At 41.4% G+C, this 17,682-nt stretch overlaps 1 protein-coding gene across 1 annotated transcript in view; it reads left to right on the top strand.

Moving 5' to 3' along the window:
- Positions 1-5,005: 5,005 nt before the first annotated feature.
- Positions 5,006-17,682, top strand: part of KCNK1 (potassium two pore domain channel subfamily K member 1) — a 32,403-nt gene continuing 19,726 nt past the window's right edge. The window contains exon 1 of the mRNA XM_058835992.1: positions 5,006-5,515. Coding sequence (XP_058691975.1) covers positions 5,161-5,515 — 355 coding nt within the window. The 5' untranslated portion in view covers positions 5,006-5,160. The remainder of the gene's footprint in view (positions 5,516-17,682) is intronic.

The following is a 17,682-nucleotide window of genomic DNA, read 5'->3' as shown; positions in this document are numbered from 1 at the left end:
TTTATTGAAAACATTGAATTTTATTTAATGTAATTGTCTAAAAAGGTCATGTTGACATCCTGAATTCTCTGAACTACTCCATTTCTTTAGTGTTAACACAATCCTACAAATAACAGGTAATTACCTTTCTACAAAGATATGGCACAACTTGGAATATAATAGTGAGGAGTTTGAAGAAGCAGGCTATATATATTATTATATAAGACCATATATGTATATACATGGGTGTAGGCCTTTATGCACATATATGCAGCCCTCATCCTCACTGGACCTATATCTCTTAGAGAAACCCAGCTGCTTTCTGGAAAATGTCACTGATAAACCTGATGGCAAATATACATGACATTGCTTTTTCCATAACATAAAATGCTTTTCTTAATAAAAGACTTATCTACCAGTTATCCTACCTGGACATCAAGATCATTGGTTATATATGAATATTTATTGCAACTCTAAGGAAAATTATATTTACGCTGAACAAGGATGACTCACTCATGAAAGAAACTGTGCCTGACCATGCATATAAACTTCCTTGATTCTAGACACTACTACTTCATGATGCAAACCTTCCTCTAAATATAGTTCCAAACTAGGCAGATTCATTCTTTTGTTATCACACATCAGTGGTCTTAACATTTGTGGACAGTGTTGCACCACTAAGTAAACAGCATAAAATGTATTTTTTTTAGGAAACCACTAAATCTCAAGCCTTCTCCCTTCCCTCTCAAGTAGAATTTAGCCAGGCAGGTTTTGTTGGAAATGGCATGAGTGTGGAGACAGATTTTGCTGACTCTTTTTCTTCCATAGCAATGTATCTACTGTCACCAGTATGGCTGCTGATAAACTTTAAAGACCTAAATACATCTGTACTCTCTTATTCCATCTCCATCCTCCTGCCAAATTAAGAGGGGAATGCATCCCCTCTTCACAGATTACTTTTCTCCCTGAAAAGTCAGGCTCTGTTGTTTCAACTTTTATAAGTTTTACTTTATTTGACCCAAATCTAGATGATTCCCTTTAGCCAATTTAGAACACCTTACCCATTGGAAACAGAACACATGGCAACCCATCTGACTGCTTCTCAACTTAACTACATTTGTGTCAGTGCCTGTGAGGATGTGATTCTTTTAATTCATATCCTGCCTGCCCACAGGGCCGTGACATTTAATCAGAGCCACTAGCCAACCTTGTACTAACTTCTGCAAAAGCTCACAAATTGAGTATTTAGAAACAATTGATCAGAAAAATTTTCTTCTATAAAAGGAAATGTATTATGTTACAGCCTTCACTTAACAGATAGAGCAAATCATGAAGGATTCTACTTCTTACCAGTTTCATTAAAAAGATTTTCTAGGGGCAGAATCACTAATAGAAGTGAATTCAGAGAATCTCACATTTATGGCAATCTTTCTTCATGTATACATAATTTAGGACTCATCAGTCAGACTTCAAACTTGCCATAACCCCTGAATTTATATCCATGCTAATTTGAAGAAAGGTAATGAAGGACAAATCAGTTCCCTGCTACTATTCAATATTCAGCTGTCAGGGTGACACAGCTTTGATACTGCCTCATGTTCTTCCCACTTAAGTTTTTATTGCCTCCCACACTGTCCTGGTTCATCCCACCGTTCCTCACCACCACCTCCTCTGTTCCTTGTACTGTGAGGTCATGCTGCAGGTATGCCAGAGCAGAACAGGTTTGGCAGGATAAGTATTGCCTGGTAACTAATTTTATTTACCCAGCTTCTAGCATTTAAGGTTCTCCAACATAATGAGAAGAAGGGCTTACTCTTCCAAGACTTTGTGATCTGGCTACAAGACTACTCTCTTGGGGGAAAAAAATAAAAAGGAAAAGAAATAATCCTTTCAGTCAGCTTGAAGTTTCTGTGCATATGAGTCATTTTCAGTTTTCTTTCTGGTGCTGAAAATATTTTATAGTTTTGATATAAGTAACAGTGCCAAACATGGGTGTTTCCCTTTCCCCAGACTTATTCCTGCTCACAGACTAGTACTCAGCAATAACAGCAGCAGAACCCCCCATGTCAAATCTCCTCTTTGGCCTATGGCACCCAGCACAGACCTGTTTTCTGGCTCAGGCTCTGGGCACTGGAGCACCACTGTAAGCTATTCTTGCTTTTCACTGAAGCAACTATTTTTATCAGTTGTCATTTTCAGTCAATATAAGATATTGATAAAAGACTAGAGTCCAGTGATCCCCCTTCAAGCACTTCAGCATTTCATTGGAAATGTTTCAGTAATTAAAGATTATTCTAGTTGACCAAAAATCTCAGAGAACAAACTGCCATTAACACAAAGCCTCTTTACTTCAATTTCACTTCTCCCAACAAAAAATGTTGGTGATTCATACAGCTCCGAAAGGGCCTTACCCTTCTTACGTACAAGAGAGGATTTTCTCAGCCTCTGGACTATGCTATAGAAGCTGCCAGCCCAGTGATGTGATAGGGGAGTTGCCCTACCTCCCTTGGCAGCAGTAGTTAGTAGTTAGTAGTTGGAGACTACTAACTTTCTCTGTGGTTTTCTAGCACCCCAGGACACAACTGTGGTTTCTGTTTCAGTTCTATGGTGGGTTAGAATGTTTGCCTTCTTTTCTGCCCATGTAGACTGGCAGCTTGTGTTTGCATTTTCTGTAGCTCAGAGGGAGGTTTGTGCAATGGAGAGCACCAGAATCTACCAACAGTGGGTTTCTTCACTCAGCTTGCAGCTGGACTTCAACAGTAAGGAGCCCAGTCACCACAGAGCACTGCCGGTGGACAAGCAATGTGATGATGTGGTACACTTCATTAACTGGATTCATGTTTTATTAAGAGGGATGATCACCAGAGAGTGAAATTTCTGCTGGGGAAAGGCTGTTCTGTAACAGCCTGCTCTCCAGTTTCAGTCACTCCCTGACGAAGCATGTTGTGATGTCCTGTTATATGGCACTTAACACAGAATTCAGTACACTGAATCCTTGGCTAGCCTAGTCTTTGACTAGGAAAACATGAAAATGGATATAGCATGCTGTGGAATGAAGCTGGAATGCCATAACTACATTCACATGGGATATTATAATGGAAAATAGAATCACTGAAAATCAGAAAACTGAATATGAAGACACCTTTCTATGCCAAAGAAATCTATAATTAAGTTATCAGTTATATTAAGTACTTCGAGTTAAAACACGAATATCAATAATGGTGGCTGAAACTCAGTCTGTCCAGATATTTGCTTGAGAAGCAAGAACTGAATGTTTTGGTGACACAGCTGCGATGCTCTGCCATTATTCCGCTCAGCCCGTCCCTCTAAAATGCTTTGGGGATAAAAATTGAGAAGAGAGCATTGCAGGCTCTGTTCAGCAGAGCCCTCCTTTTCTCTTCAGCCCAGCAAGCCTCCAAGTGTGAGAGGCTTCTAAAAATGGAGAATGACTGATTCATAAAAATGGAAAACTGAAGGAGGCTGGTAAATAAAACTGTTCAGCTTACCCAGCCACAGTTTCCTGTAACTGAAAAGAGGAGTGTTCTTAGGCAAATATTTTCTAACCTTTAAACAAATATTTGGCTTGAAGGTTGGGAAAATACTGTTTTATAGCAAAGACATGACCACTGCCTATCACGAATACCACAAGTGTTCTCCCAGCACGTCATGGAGAGCCTGCCCGCTCAGCCCTTCCCCTGTGTACCTCCCACATCCCCCTAGTGCTCTGCTGACCAACCATTCAAGCAGCTTGCCTGTAAGAACACATTTACATTTTAATGAAACATAGGGGTGGGGGATGTGTTGAAGGTCCTGGAATGACCCAGCCGGGCTGGCAGTGGGGAATAGACCAGGAACCTGACAGCTGTTCTGTCAGGCCAGTTTTATCCCATAGCTTCATGTAGCTGTTGTATAAAAGGAAATGTTGACATACAGTTTTAAGTTTTTAGCCTGAAAAATTGTTTTTCGTTTTTAGTTTCTCTATTCTTTTCCCACAGTTGTCCTTAAAGCTTAGAGGGGTACTTCACAGCTTAAGACAGGTTGCTGGATTTTACTCTGTCCAAACTCCCTGGCTCAGACCTAGTAAATTTCTAATTTGCAAGTTACTCCTTTATGTCTGTATAAATTGCCATCAACTGAGGGGAAGGGCCGTGACAGAAATTTGTGACCAGGGAACTTTCTCTCTCTCCTTTACTAGAAGCTGTATTTATTCACCCTAAGGGATGGTTTGGGAAGCTGTAATTTTTACTGCTCCTTTTCATCTGGTGGGGAACCTCATCTGGCGAGTTTACTGTGTGGTTGCTGGTTGGAGTTCGAGATGGATGAAGAAAGAAGCATTCAGAGTGAAACTTGTGAAGATTGCTGGCTGGGGCTACACAGAGAGGGCTGGCTGCACAGTGCATTTGTATTCACCTTGGATGTTGCTCTGAGCTCTAGCCAGGCACTCCACATCAAAAAGTGTCTCCAGGAGCCCTGCACAAGAGCAAAGACTCTTTTAGCTTGTTTGGCGAGCTGCTGGAGGTCACCCGGTTCAAACCGCACCCCCAAACAGGCCCCATTTTGAAGTTACAGACCTGAGGGAGGGCTTCAACACCCGGCATCTGAGCTTCTCCTTGAACGCATCGCATCCTGCACTGAATGAAATTCATCCTCCTCTTTCACACTGCGTCACCTTATTCTGCGTTGAAACGTGAATGAATGAATGAATGAATAAGTAAGCAAAGAAAAACAACAACAACAAAAATAGTGGAAGGAATTGCTGTTTTGGAGGTTTCTCGCTGCAGGGGGCGGAGAGCGGCGGGGGCAAGGAAATCTCCAGAGACTTTTGTGCGCAGAGGGGAATAAACGCTCTCCGCAGCGCTCGGCGGGGGGAGGCTCTCTGTCGGCTTCGTGGAGCGCCAGCGGGGGATTCCACGCGTTACTCGGAGACAAGGAATAGCAGCGAGAGAAAGAGGCGGCAGAGGCGGCGGGAGCAGCATCGGCACAGGCAGGAGGAGGAGGAGGCCCTTCCTCGCCGCGTCCCTCCCTCCGCCGCGGTACCTGCGCCGCGCGGCCACGTGAGCGCCACATCAGCGCCCTCAAAGTCAGCCAGCGGCCGCTCTCCCCCTTCCCTTCCCTGCTTCCCTCAGCCCCCGCTCCCCTCGGCGGCCCGGCCCGGGGCTCAGCCGGCCCCGGCTCGGGAAGATGCTGCAGTCGCTGGCGGGCAGCTCCTGCGTGCGGCTGGTGGAGCAGCACCGCTCCGCCTGGTGCTTCGCGCTGCTGGTGCTGGGCTACCTGCTCTACCTGGTGTTCGGCGCCGTGGTCTTCTCCTCGGTGGAGTTGCCCTACGAAGACCTGCTGCGCCAGGAGCTGGGCAAGCTGAAGCAGCGCTTCCTGGAGGAGCACGCCTGCCTCTCGGAGCAGCAGCTGGAGCAGTTCCTGATGCGGGTGCTGGAGGCCAGCAACTACGGCGTCTCGGTGCTCAGCAACGCCTCGGGAAACTGGAACTGGGACTTCACCTCCTCCCTCTTCTTCGCCAGCACCGTCCTCTCCACCACGGGTAAGGCAAAGGCGGCTCGCCCGCTGCCGGAGGCCTTCCGGGAGGCCCGGACCCCCGAGGGCCCCGCGGGGCCGGTGTGGGGCGGCCGGGGCCGGGGGCACGGAGCCACCGCCCCGCGGCGCTGGGCCTGAGGGGGCTCCGGAGGGAGCCGTGCTTCCCAAACTCTCCCGTGCCACAGGCGTGCTCGGGGGACAGTGCTTCACCCATGATTGAGCCCCCTGCCTTGAATTCAGCGCCGAGAGCCAGGCTGCCAGCTCCCCCACCTTGAAATCCTTGGTGGTTTCGAAAATCCGGCGAGATGCCCGTCTCTTTCTCTGAACTTTTAAATGCTTCTGGAGGTGTCTCCTTTGCGTTCTCCTTTGGTTATTGGGGTTTTTTTAGGCTGATTTCAGGCTGACACACACACACACACACGGATGGACGGGGACGGACTGCTAACCTGCTTATAATGAAGTTAAATTTAATTTTCATGTTTTCCTGCCGATTTCCATTTAATATTTGCATATAAGTGACTGAAAGATAATGCTTCTTTTCTTCCAGACAGCAATTTGCATTGGAGTTCTGAAAAGCTCGAGGAAACGTTTCTCTGACCATAGTTTTTAGAAGCACTTATTTTTACAGTAGGTGCATTTTGCGTACCATCACAGTGGACAGCCTGCTCCTAAAAGATGAGTGCAGGAATTTGTGCTGGGAATCTGGGTTCTGGTGATTTGAATGCAGGTCACTGACGTAAATAATAAGAGCTTGTCAAATAAGAAAAGCTTTAAAAAACAATCACCCTAAAATTTGTCCAACCAGAGAGGGCTTTGTGTCTTGGCAGAACATATATTACTATAAAAGATGCACTGTTGCTTTCTCCCCCCCCCCCCCCCCCCCGTCCTCAAGTTAGCACTCCTTCTATTATGGGAAATTTAATCAGCTGATATTAATAATGACATTTAATAATTTGCTTACCTGTTCAAATGTTAGTGCTTCCTGACTGATCTCAAACAGGCAACGCTTGTCCTATAAATAGTTGTCATTGAGTATACAGATTAGTGTTTTAAGGAAGTTGTGTTTTCAAAAAGTAAAACAGGGTTATGGGTGTCCCCACAACACCCTCCCCACTTTTTAATTACTAGAGCTTGTAAGAAGAGAGAAAGTTGCACCCTTAAAGCAGTTAAATGCTTTCAGTGAAAAAATTTCTAAGCATTAATCAACAGTACTACTAATGAAAATAACATTGAATTGTGATAGTACTTCAGCGCTCAATTTTTATTTTATTTTTTTTATTTTGGTAAAGCTATAAAACACTTAAAATGTAAGAGGATGAGTTGACCTTACAGTGCTTTTTTTCATTCCTAATCAGTTATACTGTTAGGTACTATAAAATGTAAATTATTGTGTCCAAGAGCTGTTTTTTATATTCAAAATAGTTTTTCTGTAGTGTAGTAACTCATAAAAGGTATTGAAAAAGTTCCCACTTTTTTTTTTTTTTTTTTATGACTCAGTCAAAAATGTTCATGGTTGGGACAGTGGGGCTGGGTCTGAGTTGGTAACACCGTAACACTTCCTGCTGATACACACAGCTACAGGATGTTTGGCTTCAGTAGTAGAGCTCATGCAGGGATATCTCTTTCCCACTGCATGTCTACTGAAGGACAAGGCATAACCTGGCCCGGCATATTTATCTGGCTTGATCATAGAGGCCTTACCAGGAAAGAAGACTCAAGGTACCATTGTCCAATGGAAAACCTTTTAGAAAATGCCACTTACATGGCATGTGCGCAGAAAACCGGGAGGTCTGACACGCGTCAGGTGAGTTTTCATTATTTCTGCCAGCTTCATAAACTGAGGTCATTACTCATGTAATGGACCAGACATCAAGTGGTGGTACTTCCTTCTGTGTCTGATGGTCCTTTGACTTGGGCCCTTTTTAACCAAATCCGTCTGTTTCTTGTTTGGTGCAGTGGCCTTTAGCTGGACTTAATACCTATTTAATATAAATTAGAGTTTGGACAAGTAGACAAGTATAAATCCAGATTAGTATAGTATGTCCAGTGCTTCTTCAAATTCTTCCCAGGGCGTGTGTATTTCTGGTGAGGTGCATTTTTTTCCCCTCAATTAAGTCTGCACCTGTGCAAGAAATCTTTCAAGTCTCTTGAAATGGTCATTAAAAGGGACAACAAGCAGAAGAACTCGCCTGGCCACCTCAAACAGGTGTTCAGAAGTGTTTGAACATTCAAAATACGCTGTATTGGTATAAAGTGTACACCTGAAATGCCTTCCCTTTGCCAAGTACAGTAAGGGTAAAAGCAGAAAAGAGAACCCTGCTACTGGTGGTGCCAGCTGAGGGTTGTTTCTGTGCCTAAATGAAATTACAGGGAGCACCTGAATGTTCCTTATGTTCAGCTGACTGAATTTATCTCTCATGTAAATAAACACACACCTACCCCTCGTACTGACAACAAGGCTTCTTTCATAGCCTTTCAGTTTTCTATATAAAGCATATAGGGAATGTGTTTAAATTTGGCAGCCCTGACTTTTCTTCTTGTTCCCTCCCATCCTTATTATAGTCTTTGGTTTCTTACTCACTAGAGAAAATCCTTGAAGGAAATGATAAAGCCAGTTGAGAATTTGGGAAAAAAAAAATCTTAAATGAAAGGAGATTGCAGAATAAGGCAAATTGCTACTTGAAAGCAATTAATATTGCTGTGCACATGGGCTGTCACAGGACTGTCACAAGCTGCCTGAAGGACGGGCAAACAAAGGGCAGTGAAGTGGACTGTTGGTGAGGCTTCAGCAGATTGTAGCAGTGACAGGCAGCAGGTTTCTCTTCTGACTTTATTCTTCCCTATGCAACTTAAGCAGTTGTGCAGAATACCATACGAGCGATGTGTAAGGTGAAGCAATTTGGTCATTAATAATTGACAGCCTAAACACTAAGAATATACAGTTGTGTGCATTTAAGTAGTGTCTGCCTTGGAAACTCCCTGTAATTAATACCTGACACACATCTATGGTCTGCTGGTCTCAGTGCTAGGTGCCATCAAATCATTATGCTGAAGCAGTTCTTTCTGGCTGGCTTTGTTGTGGTGTCATCTGTACTAAAGTCTTTTATTTCTAACAATAAAAATGAAGTAATTTTTTATACTCACTCTTCCAGGTGGTGTTTTCACTTGTCTTGGCATGCTGTCAGTGTCTAACATCTTATCCCATATTGGTGCAATATGGGAATACTGCATTACATGAGTTGTAAGCAGAATAAAGCAACCAAAGAAACTGATATTGGTTGTGTTGACAGATATGAAGAGTATGCTGCTTGTTGCAGGAAAATAGGTGGGGAAGGAAAGGAGCTGCCAGTTTAGGAACTTGGGGCCTGTAGTTTTATGTTTGTTTCTGGAAAGTCTTCTCAGTGCAAAGATATTCCATGGCATTTTATACAAATGGACTGTAAGTCTTATTTTGACTGTCCAGGTTTGAGTATTTTTGCCTTTATCTACAAGCCTTGCCATCTACAAGTGTGGCTGGAGATTTGATATAACTTTTAGACACCAGAAGGATGCTGAGGAAGTGCTTCTTTGGATCCTTCTCTGCTGTGATAGAGTTGGCAAGATACCCATTAGAAGGAAGTGAGGTTAGGTTTGTCCTGATTTAGGGATTTGCAGAGGAAAGGTAAGAAGTTGCCTCTTCTATGATGGCAATGCAAGTTTTAAATTTTTTGATTAAGGTTAGCTGGCCTCTCATTTGAGCCACAGGAGTTAAGGCAATAGGAGAGGGAAGGATTGTCAGGATTTGATGACTTCTGAAGCCTGTAACATGGTTATCTGCAAAGTCGTTTGTGAAAGCGACATTTTCTCCAGAACCCAGCCTGTACCAATCTCATTGTTGGTGCTGCGGATGGATGTATTGCACTGCATTCAAAGAATGTCACCCAAGATCCATAATGGACTGAATCTGGGTTTCTTCTCACTGTATTCTGAATGAAGTAAGGAACAGTAGTAATTTTCAATAGTTGCAGATAAATGCTGACAGAGGCTGTTACTTTGAAAGTGCTTGGTTGAAGGGTGGTAAAGATACAGTATGGCTTTCAGGGAAAAGTTTTGCATTCAAGTTATCTAACCGCCAATCTGTATGAGGAGTAAATGCATCTATAATTTGATTTACTAGGATGTTCTCAGCTCTGACTCTCATAAGCATTGCTACTGATGACTTGCACAACTAAACTGTGCCTTTATTTATGACAAGTAACAGGCTGTGAGGTTGTGATGTACTGCAAAATAATGTGTATTCTTTATGAGGAGACCAGGGAAAGAGAATCCTGGCAGTCTGCATCATTTTCTCAGTGTTCTTCTCGCAAGTGCTTAATTTTCTTCTCTTTCTTCCCCCTCAGGGGAACAGGCCCCATATCCAGTGAATATTTAGTGTGCATTACAGATCTTAACACATCCACAGAAGATGAGGGAGTGCCATGAAAGCATCACAATGGAGCATTACAAAGACATTGTAAGATTTGTAGGCTGTTACAGTAGAGCCCTCAGGTGGAAGAAACTACTGGGGTCTCTCATACCTTTATAGAAAGATGTGATTATAACTTAGATAAGATAATAAATAATAAATAAGAGGGCAGTTTACAAAGCCTTTAGGGAAAACAAGGTCTTTTGTCCCATGCTTGAATTCAATGTACAATGCATATGCTATTTTTGCTGCTGTCAGAATATGTGGGCTGTGTCCCTGGTGGTGCCTGTATTATCTCGTTAATACACACCAAATAAATGTGTTTCGTAATTCATACCAAATGTCTGTCTAGAGACAGACTGTTGCCTCTTATCTGAAAATATACAAACTTGGTGATGGATTAAACTCAGATCTGTCTCACTGGTAGTCACTTCTGACTCCAGCAGAGCACTGAAGCATAATTGTGCCGTTTGTCTGACTGCAGCAGGCATAGATTGTTTAAATTGCTGTGATGAATTGCAGCTATTCACCAGCGTGAGAATGCCAAACTTTGGGAACTTTGTTTCTCTTTTAAGAGTTGTTTGTTACTTGGGAACAACATCTACAGGAAAAGGTAATTTGCTGGGGACCATCGTGGAGGCAAAAGGACTTTGTGCTGTGCTCTGCAACAGAGTGGTTTTTATACATGAGAGATTCTAAGCGCAAAGGAAATCATGAGGTAGGTTGAGAAAGATGCCAGAGGAGAAGGATTACATTCAATAAGCCAACTGTTTGGATCTGAAGCCAAGTGGTTGAAGCCTACAGGGTTTTCTGGGACAGGGTAATCACAGCTACTGGCCCCAAGGCTGTTGGCCTCCAGATCAATAGACTGTTCTGGAACCAGACATCCTATCTCTTGCAGTAAGTGGTATAAACACAAAGTCAAAGAGTCATTCTGTCTGCCTGTGTGTCTGCTTTCTTCTCAGGGGAAGTTCCTTCATTCTATACCCATGGAGCAGTTCCAGATTTGCTGCTGTCATATTTTAATCTGGCCCCAGGGTTAAAATATAAAATGCTGTCTCCTGGGATGGAGGAGATTTCATTTGAGTTTGGCTTTGTGTTATTCTCAGGACAAGGATTTGAACTAGGGTTTTCTAGAACTCCTTAGGAAGAGGAGACACCTAGGGAAGTTGTGAAAGAAGTTGAGTGTGTATGGACTAATACTGAGAAAGTAGCTTGGATGCTTCTGGTATCTCTGCCTTACTACACAAAATCATGGGAGTGTTCAATGAAATAGTAAAAAAGAAGAAAAAAGTAACATGTAAAGCCAGAAAAGAAGGGACTTGGCAAGTTAAAAAACCCAAGCAAACTGAAAAAAACCCAAAAAACCCACAGCACAAAACCAAGCAAACCTACCAAAATACACAAATCAAAACTGGGTGGTGTGAATATCTCCAAAACACCTGTATTTTGTCAAAATCAATGTTAATAAACGTTTTTGAGAAAGATATTAGGCTCTAGACTTCAGGACAGAAGGTACTCAGTTGCCAGAGATGAGTTACAGCTGGCAGATTGGTCACATTATCTCTTGCATGCCCAGGACAAAGGTCTTGTTTTCTCTACTGAAGTAAGTGATAGAAGAGAGGAATTCTGGATCTCTCCCCATCATGTTCCAGGCAAGGTGGTAGTTCCTGGTTTCTCATGGAACTACAGCAATCAGCTGAGCCAAAAATCCTGCATGTGCTTGCTGAAACAAAGGGTGTAAAGAGTTGCTTTAAACCAATATTTGGCCTTCTTTACAGGCCAGTGAGTAGTAAAAACCATCTCCTGACAGAAATTGGAGAAGCCATGGATGGCCAAGACTGTATTGTTTGTAGCAGTGCTGGCTGCTAATGGATGGAATATCTTTCTTACAAACTCTGTCCTCACTTCTGTATCCTCCAGTTCCACTTGCCTTTCTAAATTCCCAGTGATGAGGAGCCACCCCAGCAACTCTCAGCAGGAGAAGGACTGCAACTGATGCCTCTGTAGTCCTTCTATGTTTGGCCTAGGGTCATTCTTCCTGTGCTGAAACACAGTTGAAAGCAAGAGAGTAATCTCCCCCAAAATTACATTTCATTAAACATTTTCTATTTTTCAACTCCTTTGTAAAGACGGCATTTTTATTTTTAGTCTACGAACATCTCCAAATCAAATTCTAAGTTAAAAGTCATGTACACTTTCAGAGCAGGATTTCTGAAACTTAGAAAATCCTGCAGTTCTTGACCATTCTTAAGTAGGATTTTCACTTTTATCTGAATATAATTTTTAAAGGTCTTTTAAGCCTGTAGTTTCTTCTGTTTTCAGCTATTTGTTGGTTGTTTTGGCTCTTTCCTTATTTCACTTTGGTCCACCGCATCATTTTAATAATCTATGGGATTTTTTTGGTTAGAGTAATATAATATCTATGGACAAACATCTATTTTAGTCACTTCTCCAGGTTAATTATAAAGTCGGTTACAAACTGCTAAACCATATGAAGACCAAAATATTTATTGGCCTGTGAAGAAGTAGAAGTTTAGCATTTTGAGGAAAAATTAGAATTCCTATGAGAGTTTTGATGCCTTCAGGATTAAAGAACAGTAATAAAAGGTTTCTTGGGAATTAGTTACCTACATCCCTGCTGTCTCTCTGGGTCTGACCTCAGCTGCTTGAGGGTTATGATATTTATACAAAATTGAACTGAAGACCTACAGTAGTTCCTGATGGTGACCCAGAAGATCTAGGAGAAATGTACCAGTTGTCTTTTTCACAGAGGAACCTTGCCAAAACCTTAAACAGATTGTTTCTTATGAGGCCAAAACAGCAATGTGGTCCTGGTTAAGGATCCCGAAAGGAATGAATGGAGCAAAGCTTTTCAAGTGGCTGTGCTTCACAAAAGTGCCTCTTGGAAGAACATATGGATTTCCTTTCCCTTGGAAAGGAAAAAATTCACATTCATCTCTGAAAACAGAATATGCCAGCATCCTTGTAGGAGAAGCACATATGAATCCAAGTGGTACACCAGCTGTCACCAAACTCCAAACATTTACTAACTGATGCTTCCTAAGTATTACCATGGTCTGTACTTTAAACTGGTTCTGTGCCAGTCACTCAGCAGCTTTGGAAGTTATCATCTTTAGGGAATCAGGGGAATACCAGTTGCAGGTTGGGCTGAGAAACAGGTTTTGCCAGTGGAACAAGCCGGCCCAGTAGTCTTCCAAATACCCTTTGCTTGTGTGTGAGAAAAGTTGCATGCTATTTACTGCTACAAACTTTAGAGCAGAATTCCATCTTTCTTCTGCAAATTGTGAGTCCAGAGTGTTAAAATAACAAGTAAAAAGCAAGTAGAGGCTTTTTGCTGTTCCCTACTACAAACTGAAAATTTCTGTCGTGACCAGAATCTCTGTATAGACTGTTTTCAAGTGTAATTTAATGTCATCACAAATGCAGCTTTTGAGAGTGCTGGTACTATGAGAATGGGGTTTTGTCATATATTTTGTTCCTCGTGCATTTCATGTATGACACACTGAATATTTTTTCTGAATGTCTTAAAAAGAACTTAACATTAAATGAAAAGTTTAAAAATGTACCTCTGAATTTCATTCTACTTGTATGAGTACGTCCTTCTTTGTCTTTCAATTATTTAAACACTGTTTAAATTGGTTCAGCTGAATAACCTTAAATTCTTTAACAGTAGCTTCTTCACAGAAGGTTCAGACTAGACATATAATTTGGTTTAAGGTAAAAGAGGGACCAACCAGAATTAGATACTGAAATGAGAAGGTTAAGAGACATCATTGATCACTTTTTTTTTTTTTTTCCTAATAAGCAGAATGAGAGAGAAATCTGGTTTCAGAGTTGTGGCTTTTGCAAAAGAAAATACATTTCAGGCAGTACTTAGATTTTGTGCCTTATTTTCTTTGTTGTACTGGCTGTATGATATGTCTAGCTGTAGTATGTTGAAATAGCTGTAAAAGGAGTCCTTTTCTCAGCTTTAGTGAAAATATTGAAAATGTTTTTAGGAGCACTTTTCCTATGAGAAAAGGCTGAGAGTATTTGTATTGTTCATCCTAGAGAACAGAAGATTCCAGAATGATCTAATTGCATCCTTCTAGTACCCGAAGGGAGCCCACAACAAAGCTTTAGAGGGACTTCTTACAAGGGCATATAGTGATAGGACAAGGGGGAATGGCTTAAAAATGAAAGTGGATGAGTTTAGATTGGATATTAGGAGGAAATTCTTTACTGTGAGGGTGGTAAGGCACTTGCACAGAGAAGTTATAGATGGCCCATCCGCAGAAATGTTCAAGGCCAGGTTGAATGGGGCCCTGAGCAACCTGGACTAATGAAAGGTGTCCCTGCCCATGGCAGGGATCTAGGGAACTAGATGATCTTTAAGGTCCCTTCCAACCCAAGCTATTCTATGGTTCTATGAAACACACACTAAAACTATAATTATTTTCGAGTGTGAGAAGATTTCTCAGCATTAAGAGGCAAAAGTAATCCTTCCGAAAATCTCAAAATGATGCAGCACTGACTGGAATGGGACTTAGGTTTGGTTTTATTTTAAAGTCTGTATTAAATTTTCTCTTATGCGACACTTGACCTTCTACTTTCTTTGATATTTTAAAACTACATGGCACACTGTGAACACCTGTTTTGCTCATTTGAGCTTTTAAAATGTGATTAGCAGCCTTAGATATTGCAATGTGCAGTACTAGTGCCAAAGCCCAGAGGCAAGTTAGAGTAGGTATCCACTCTTGTTTACAATGTAGTTTGAAAAGATGTTACTTCAGAGTCACCAAGTGCAAATACAAGGTAAAAATCTGATTTCACCTATTCCCTGATAGGCTGAGACTCTGATGGATGTGGCTTTAAAGTTCAGTCCTCATGTTCAGAAAGTAGCAACATATCCAGAGATCTCCTAAAAATCAAATAGTTTCAATGTTTAACTCCTGGGTACTTCATTACAGAGGTCTATGCATCTCCCTCCACAAAAAGGTGAAAAGAGCCTTAAAAAATGATCATGTATTTAAGACTATTATGGGAAGGCCTTGGAATCTCTGCTTTGTATATTATTTAAAGTAGCTATTTTCCCAACTGTACGCTGTAAAAGACTGGCATAGACCTTTTCCTTTGAAGCTTACAGCCTGAAGGAAATGAGAAAACTCCAAAGCAAACCAGAGACCTTCCGTATCTTGTAGATTTTCGGAAGCTCTAGGCTGTATGATTTACTAATGGGCCATTAAATTTTAAACATTTCACAGCAGGTCTTGTTACTTATTTATATATGTTACGTAGGTTGATGGTTGGACTTGGTGATCTTAGAGAGTTTTTCCAACTTGGAACAGTTCTATGACCAGTGATTTCCATGGCTCTGTTTTTGGTTAGTGTTGGAATGCTGACTGAGCTGTATAGCAAAAATGGACAGTCTCAAAGAAATATCATTGTGTTGCTATTTGAAAATCCCAGCTACTGTAAACTCTTAAGTGGTGCACAGAAATTAATGCAAAATGCTGTAAATAATTTGAATGATTAGTACTTAGGAATGAATTTCTCTAATGTGAGGTTTGTTTAATTTATCTCTATGCATTCACACATCTGTGGAGAAATCCAGGACTCCAGCCTGGCTCCGGGTCCACTGCTGCAACTCTGGTTAGGTAACCAAAGAACCGTGAACACTACAGGATGCTGCACTGTGTGAATCAACAATTCATGTTGATAAGGAAAAGAACGAAATCCAAAACAAATCTCAGGCCTTAGATTTAGGCCTCAGTTTATTACTATATTTATATAGTATATTTATTTATTTGTTATGCATTTACATTCTGCCTACCTATAGTGGAAAGATACACCTTTAGTTTTCCCTTGAATCTTAGTGCAGCTCCGTGTACTCAGTGAAGCCACTGGAATGTTCAGGTCAGGTTTTCGAGCTGCCACCTGAGAGTATGGTGCTTTTGTATGGTGCTTTGAGGAAAATGTCATTTATCCTAGGAGTTACTGTTAACCATAAATCTCAGTCAAAGCAAAAGATGGAAACTGTCTCAACATCTCAAACAGAAGTTTGAGCTCCATGTTTTAGCCTTTTATTACACCATGTCTTTAGATGTCACAGGGAAGATGGTGATAATCTTTCACATTTCTGGATAATATTTTATCAGTGGATCTTGAAGCATGTGCATACCAGAAGCTGCTTTGCTGATTAGTGCACTGCTGTTATGTCCTGCACCTTGAGAAATTACAGTGATATTTCTGCATGTGTTTTGCTAAAGGATGAACTAAGACAAACAAAAAACAATTGTGAAAAACTATGTATGAGCCAATAGTTTGGTTGAGAATATGAACCTGTGTATTTTGTCTTGCAGCTCACCATTTCTGCTGCTAGGCTGTGTTCCCATACAGTAAGCTGATTTCCCATCCTGTGGATGCACTTCAGGCTTTTATTTTCTTGTATTTGATGTTCTTTTTGCTTTTCCTTTAGTAACAGCTTTTCTACTCAGTAATATTAGTGGAAATCACAACTACTTGAATAGAGTTTTACAGAAATCACATCAAGGTGTGCAATACACATTTCTCTATCTTTACTTCAGTGGAGAATCCAGATATATTGCCTCTCCCTTCTAGAGAATTGTTCAGTTGTGTACTATGTGTAGAAAACAAATTACACACCAGGTATTGCTGCCCACATAACTGACCAAGTGCTGGAGTAGCCTTTGTGAGAAGGTGGCAGTATTTTCTCTGCTTTAGCATGCTGGATGCTTCTTTTTCCTACCAAAGGGTTTCCTCAGGGTGTTGTAAAACAAAATGGGCTGAGCTTACAGCTTTGCCAGGGGTAGGAAGTTATCTTGGATCCCTTGGTCCAACCCAATCTGTTTCCAACAGCACCACAACAGTAAGCCAAGTCAGGTTATCAGACTGGAGGAAACATATTCCCTTCCTGCTGGAATAGTTTGCTCTGAGTTACTACATTTGAGCAAACTGCAGCCAATACAATAGGGAGAAGAACCAATTTTCCTAGCAGTTATGCTGAGATCAGCTAAGCATTTCATCTAGCTATGTGGTAAAAGCACAGAAAGAATCAAAGCACAGCCAAATTAACAACAGATATAAGAAAGGAGCTGGTAACCTAAGAAAGTGTTTCCTGTACTGATAATGTATCTGACAATTGCTGGCTGTCCCTTGTAAAGGAGAATTATTTCATGCAGGATTAAAATGTTTAACTGGACTCCTTTTTGTTAATTCAGATGCCATCATTAAAATATTTCTATCCAGTGTGTTTCAGGCCCACATATCTTCAGGAGAGCTTCATTTTTTCATTTTGGGTAACTACTGTTATGTGGTAAATTACATTGTCTTTGGAGTTGGTAAGGAAGTAATGCAGCCATACCCTTGTACCCAGTTTACAAATTCTCATCATTGACAATTGCAAGAAACTGGATGCATTCTTAGGACCAGACGCTTGCAAAAAAAAATCTGTCCCTTGTTTAAAGATGTGTTAATTATCAGTATACTCATTGCTGCTTGGGCTCTTCAGTCCAAAAGTAATTTATTTTGGAATTACCAACAATTTTACATTCCCCTCCCCTTTATTCTGAGGTCTAAGAGATGCCATGTGCAGCATACCAATTTTCTTACAGAGTCACAGGTTGTGTCAATCCAGCCTTTTCCATGTTGGTCACTGTTTGCAAATGCAAGTGCTGGCAGGAGGGTGCTGAACATGAAACCTTCAG

Source organism: Poecile atricapillus, chromosome 3 (genome assembly GCF_030490865.1).
Source record: "Poecile atricapillus isolate bPoeAtr1 chromosome 3, bPoeAtr1.hap1, whole genome shotgun sequence".
Classification (NCBI taxonomy): Eukaryota; Metazoa; Chordata; class Aves; order Passeriformes; family Paridae; genus Poecile; species Poecile atricapillus.
This window is presented reverse-complemented; position numbering and strand designations above follow the sequence as displayed.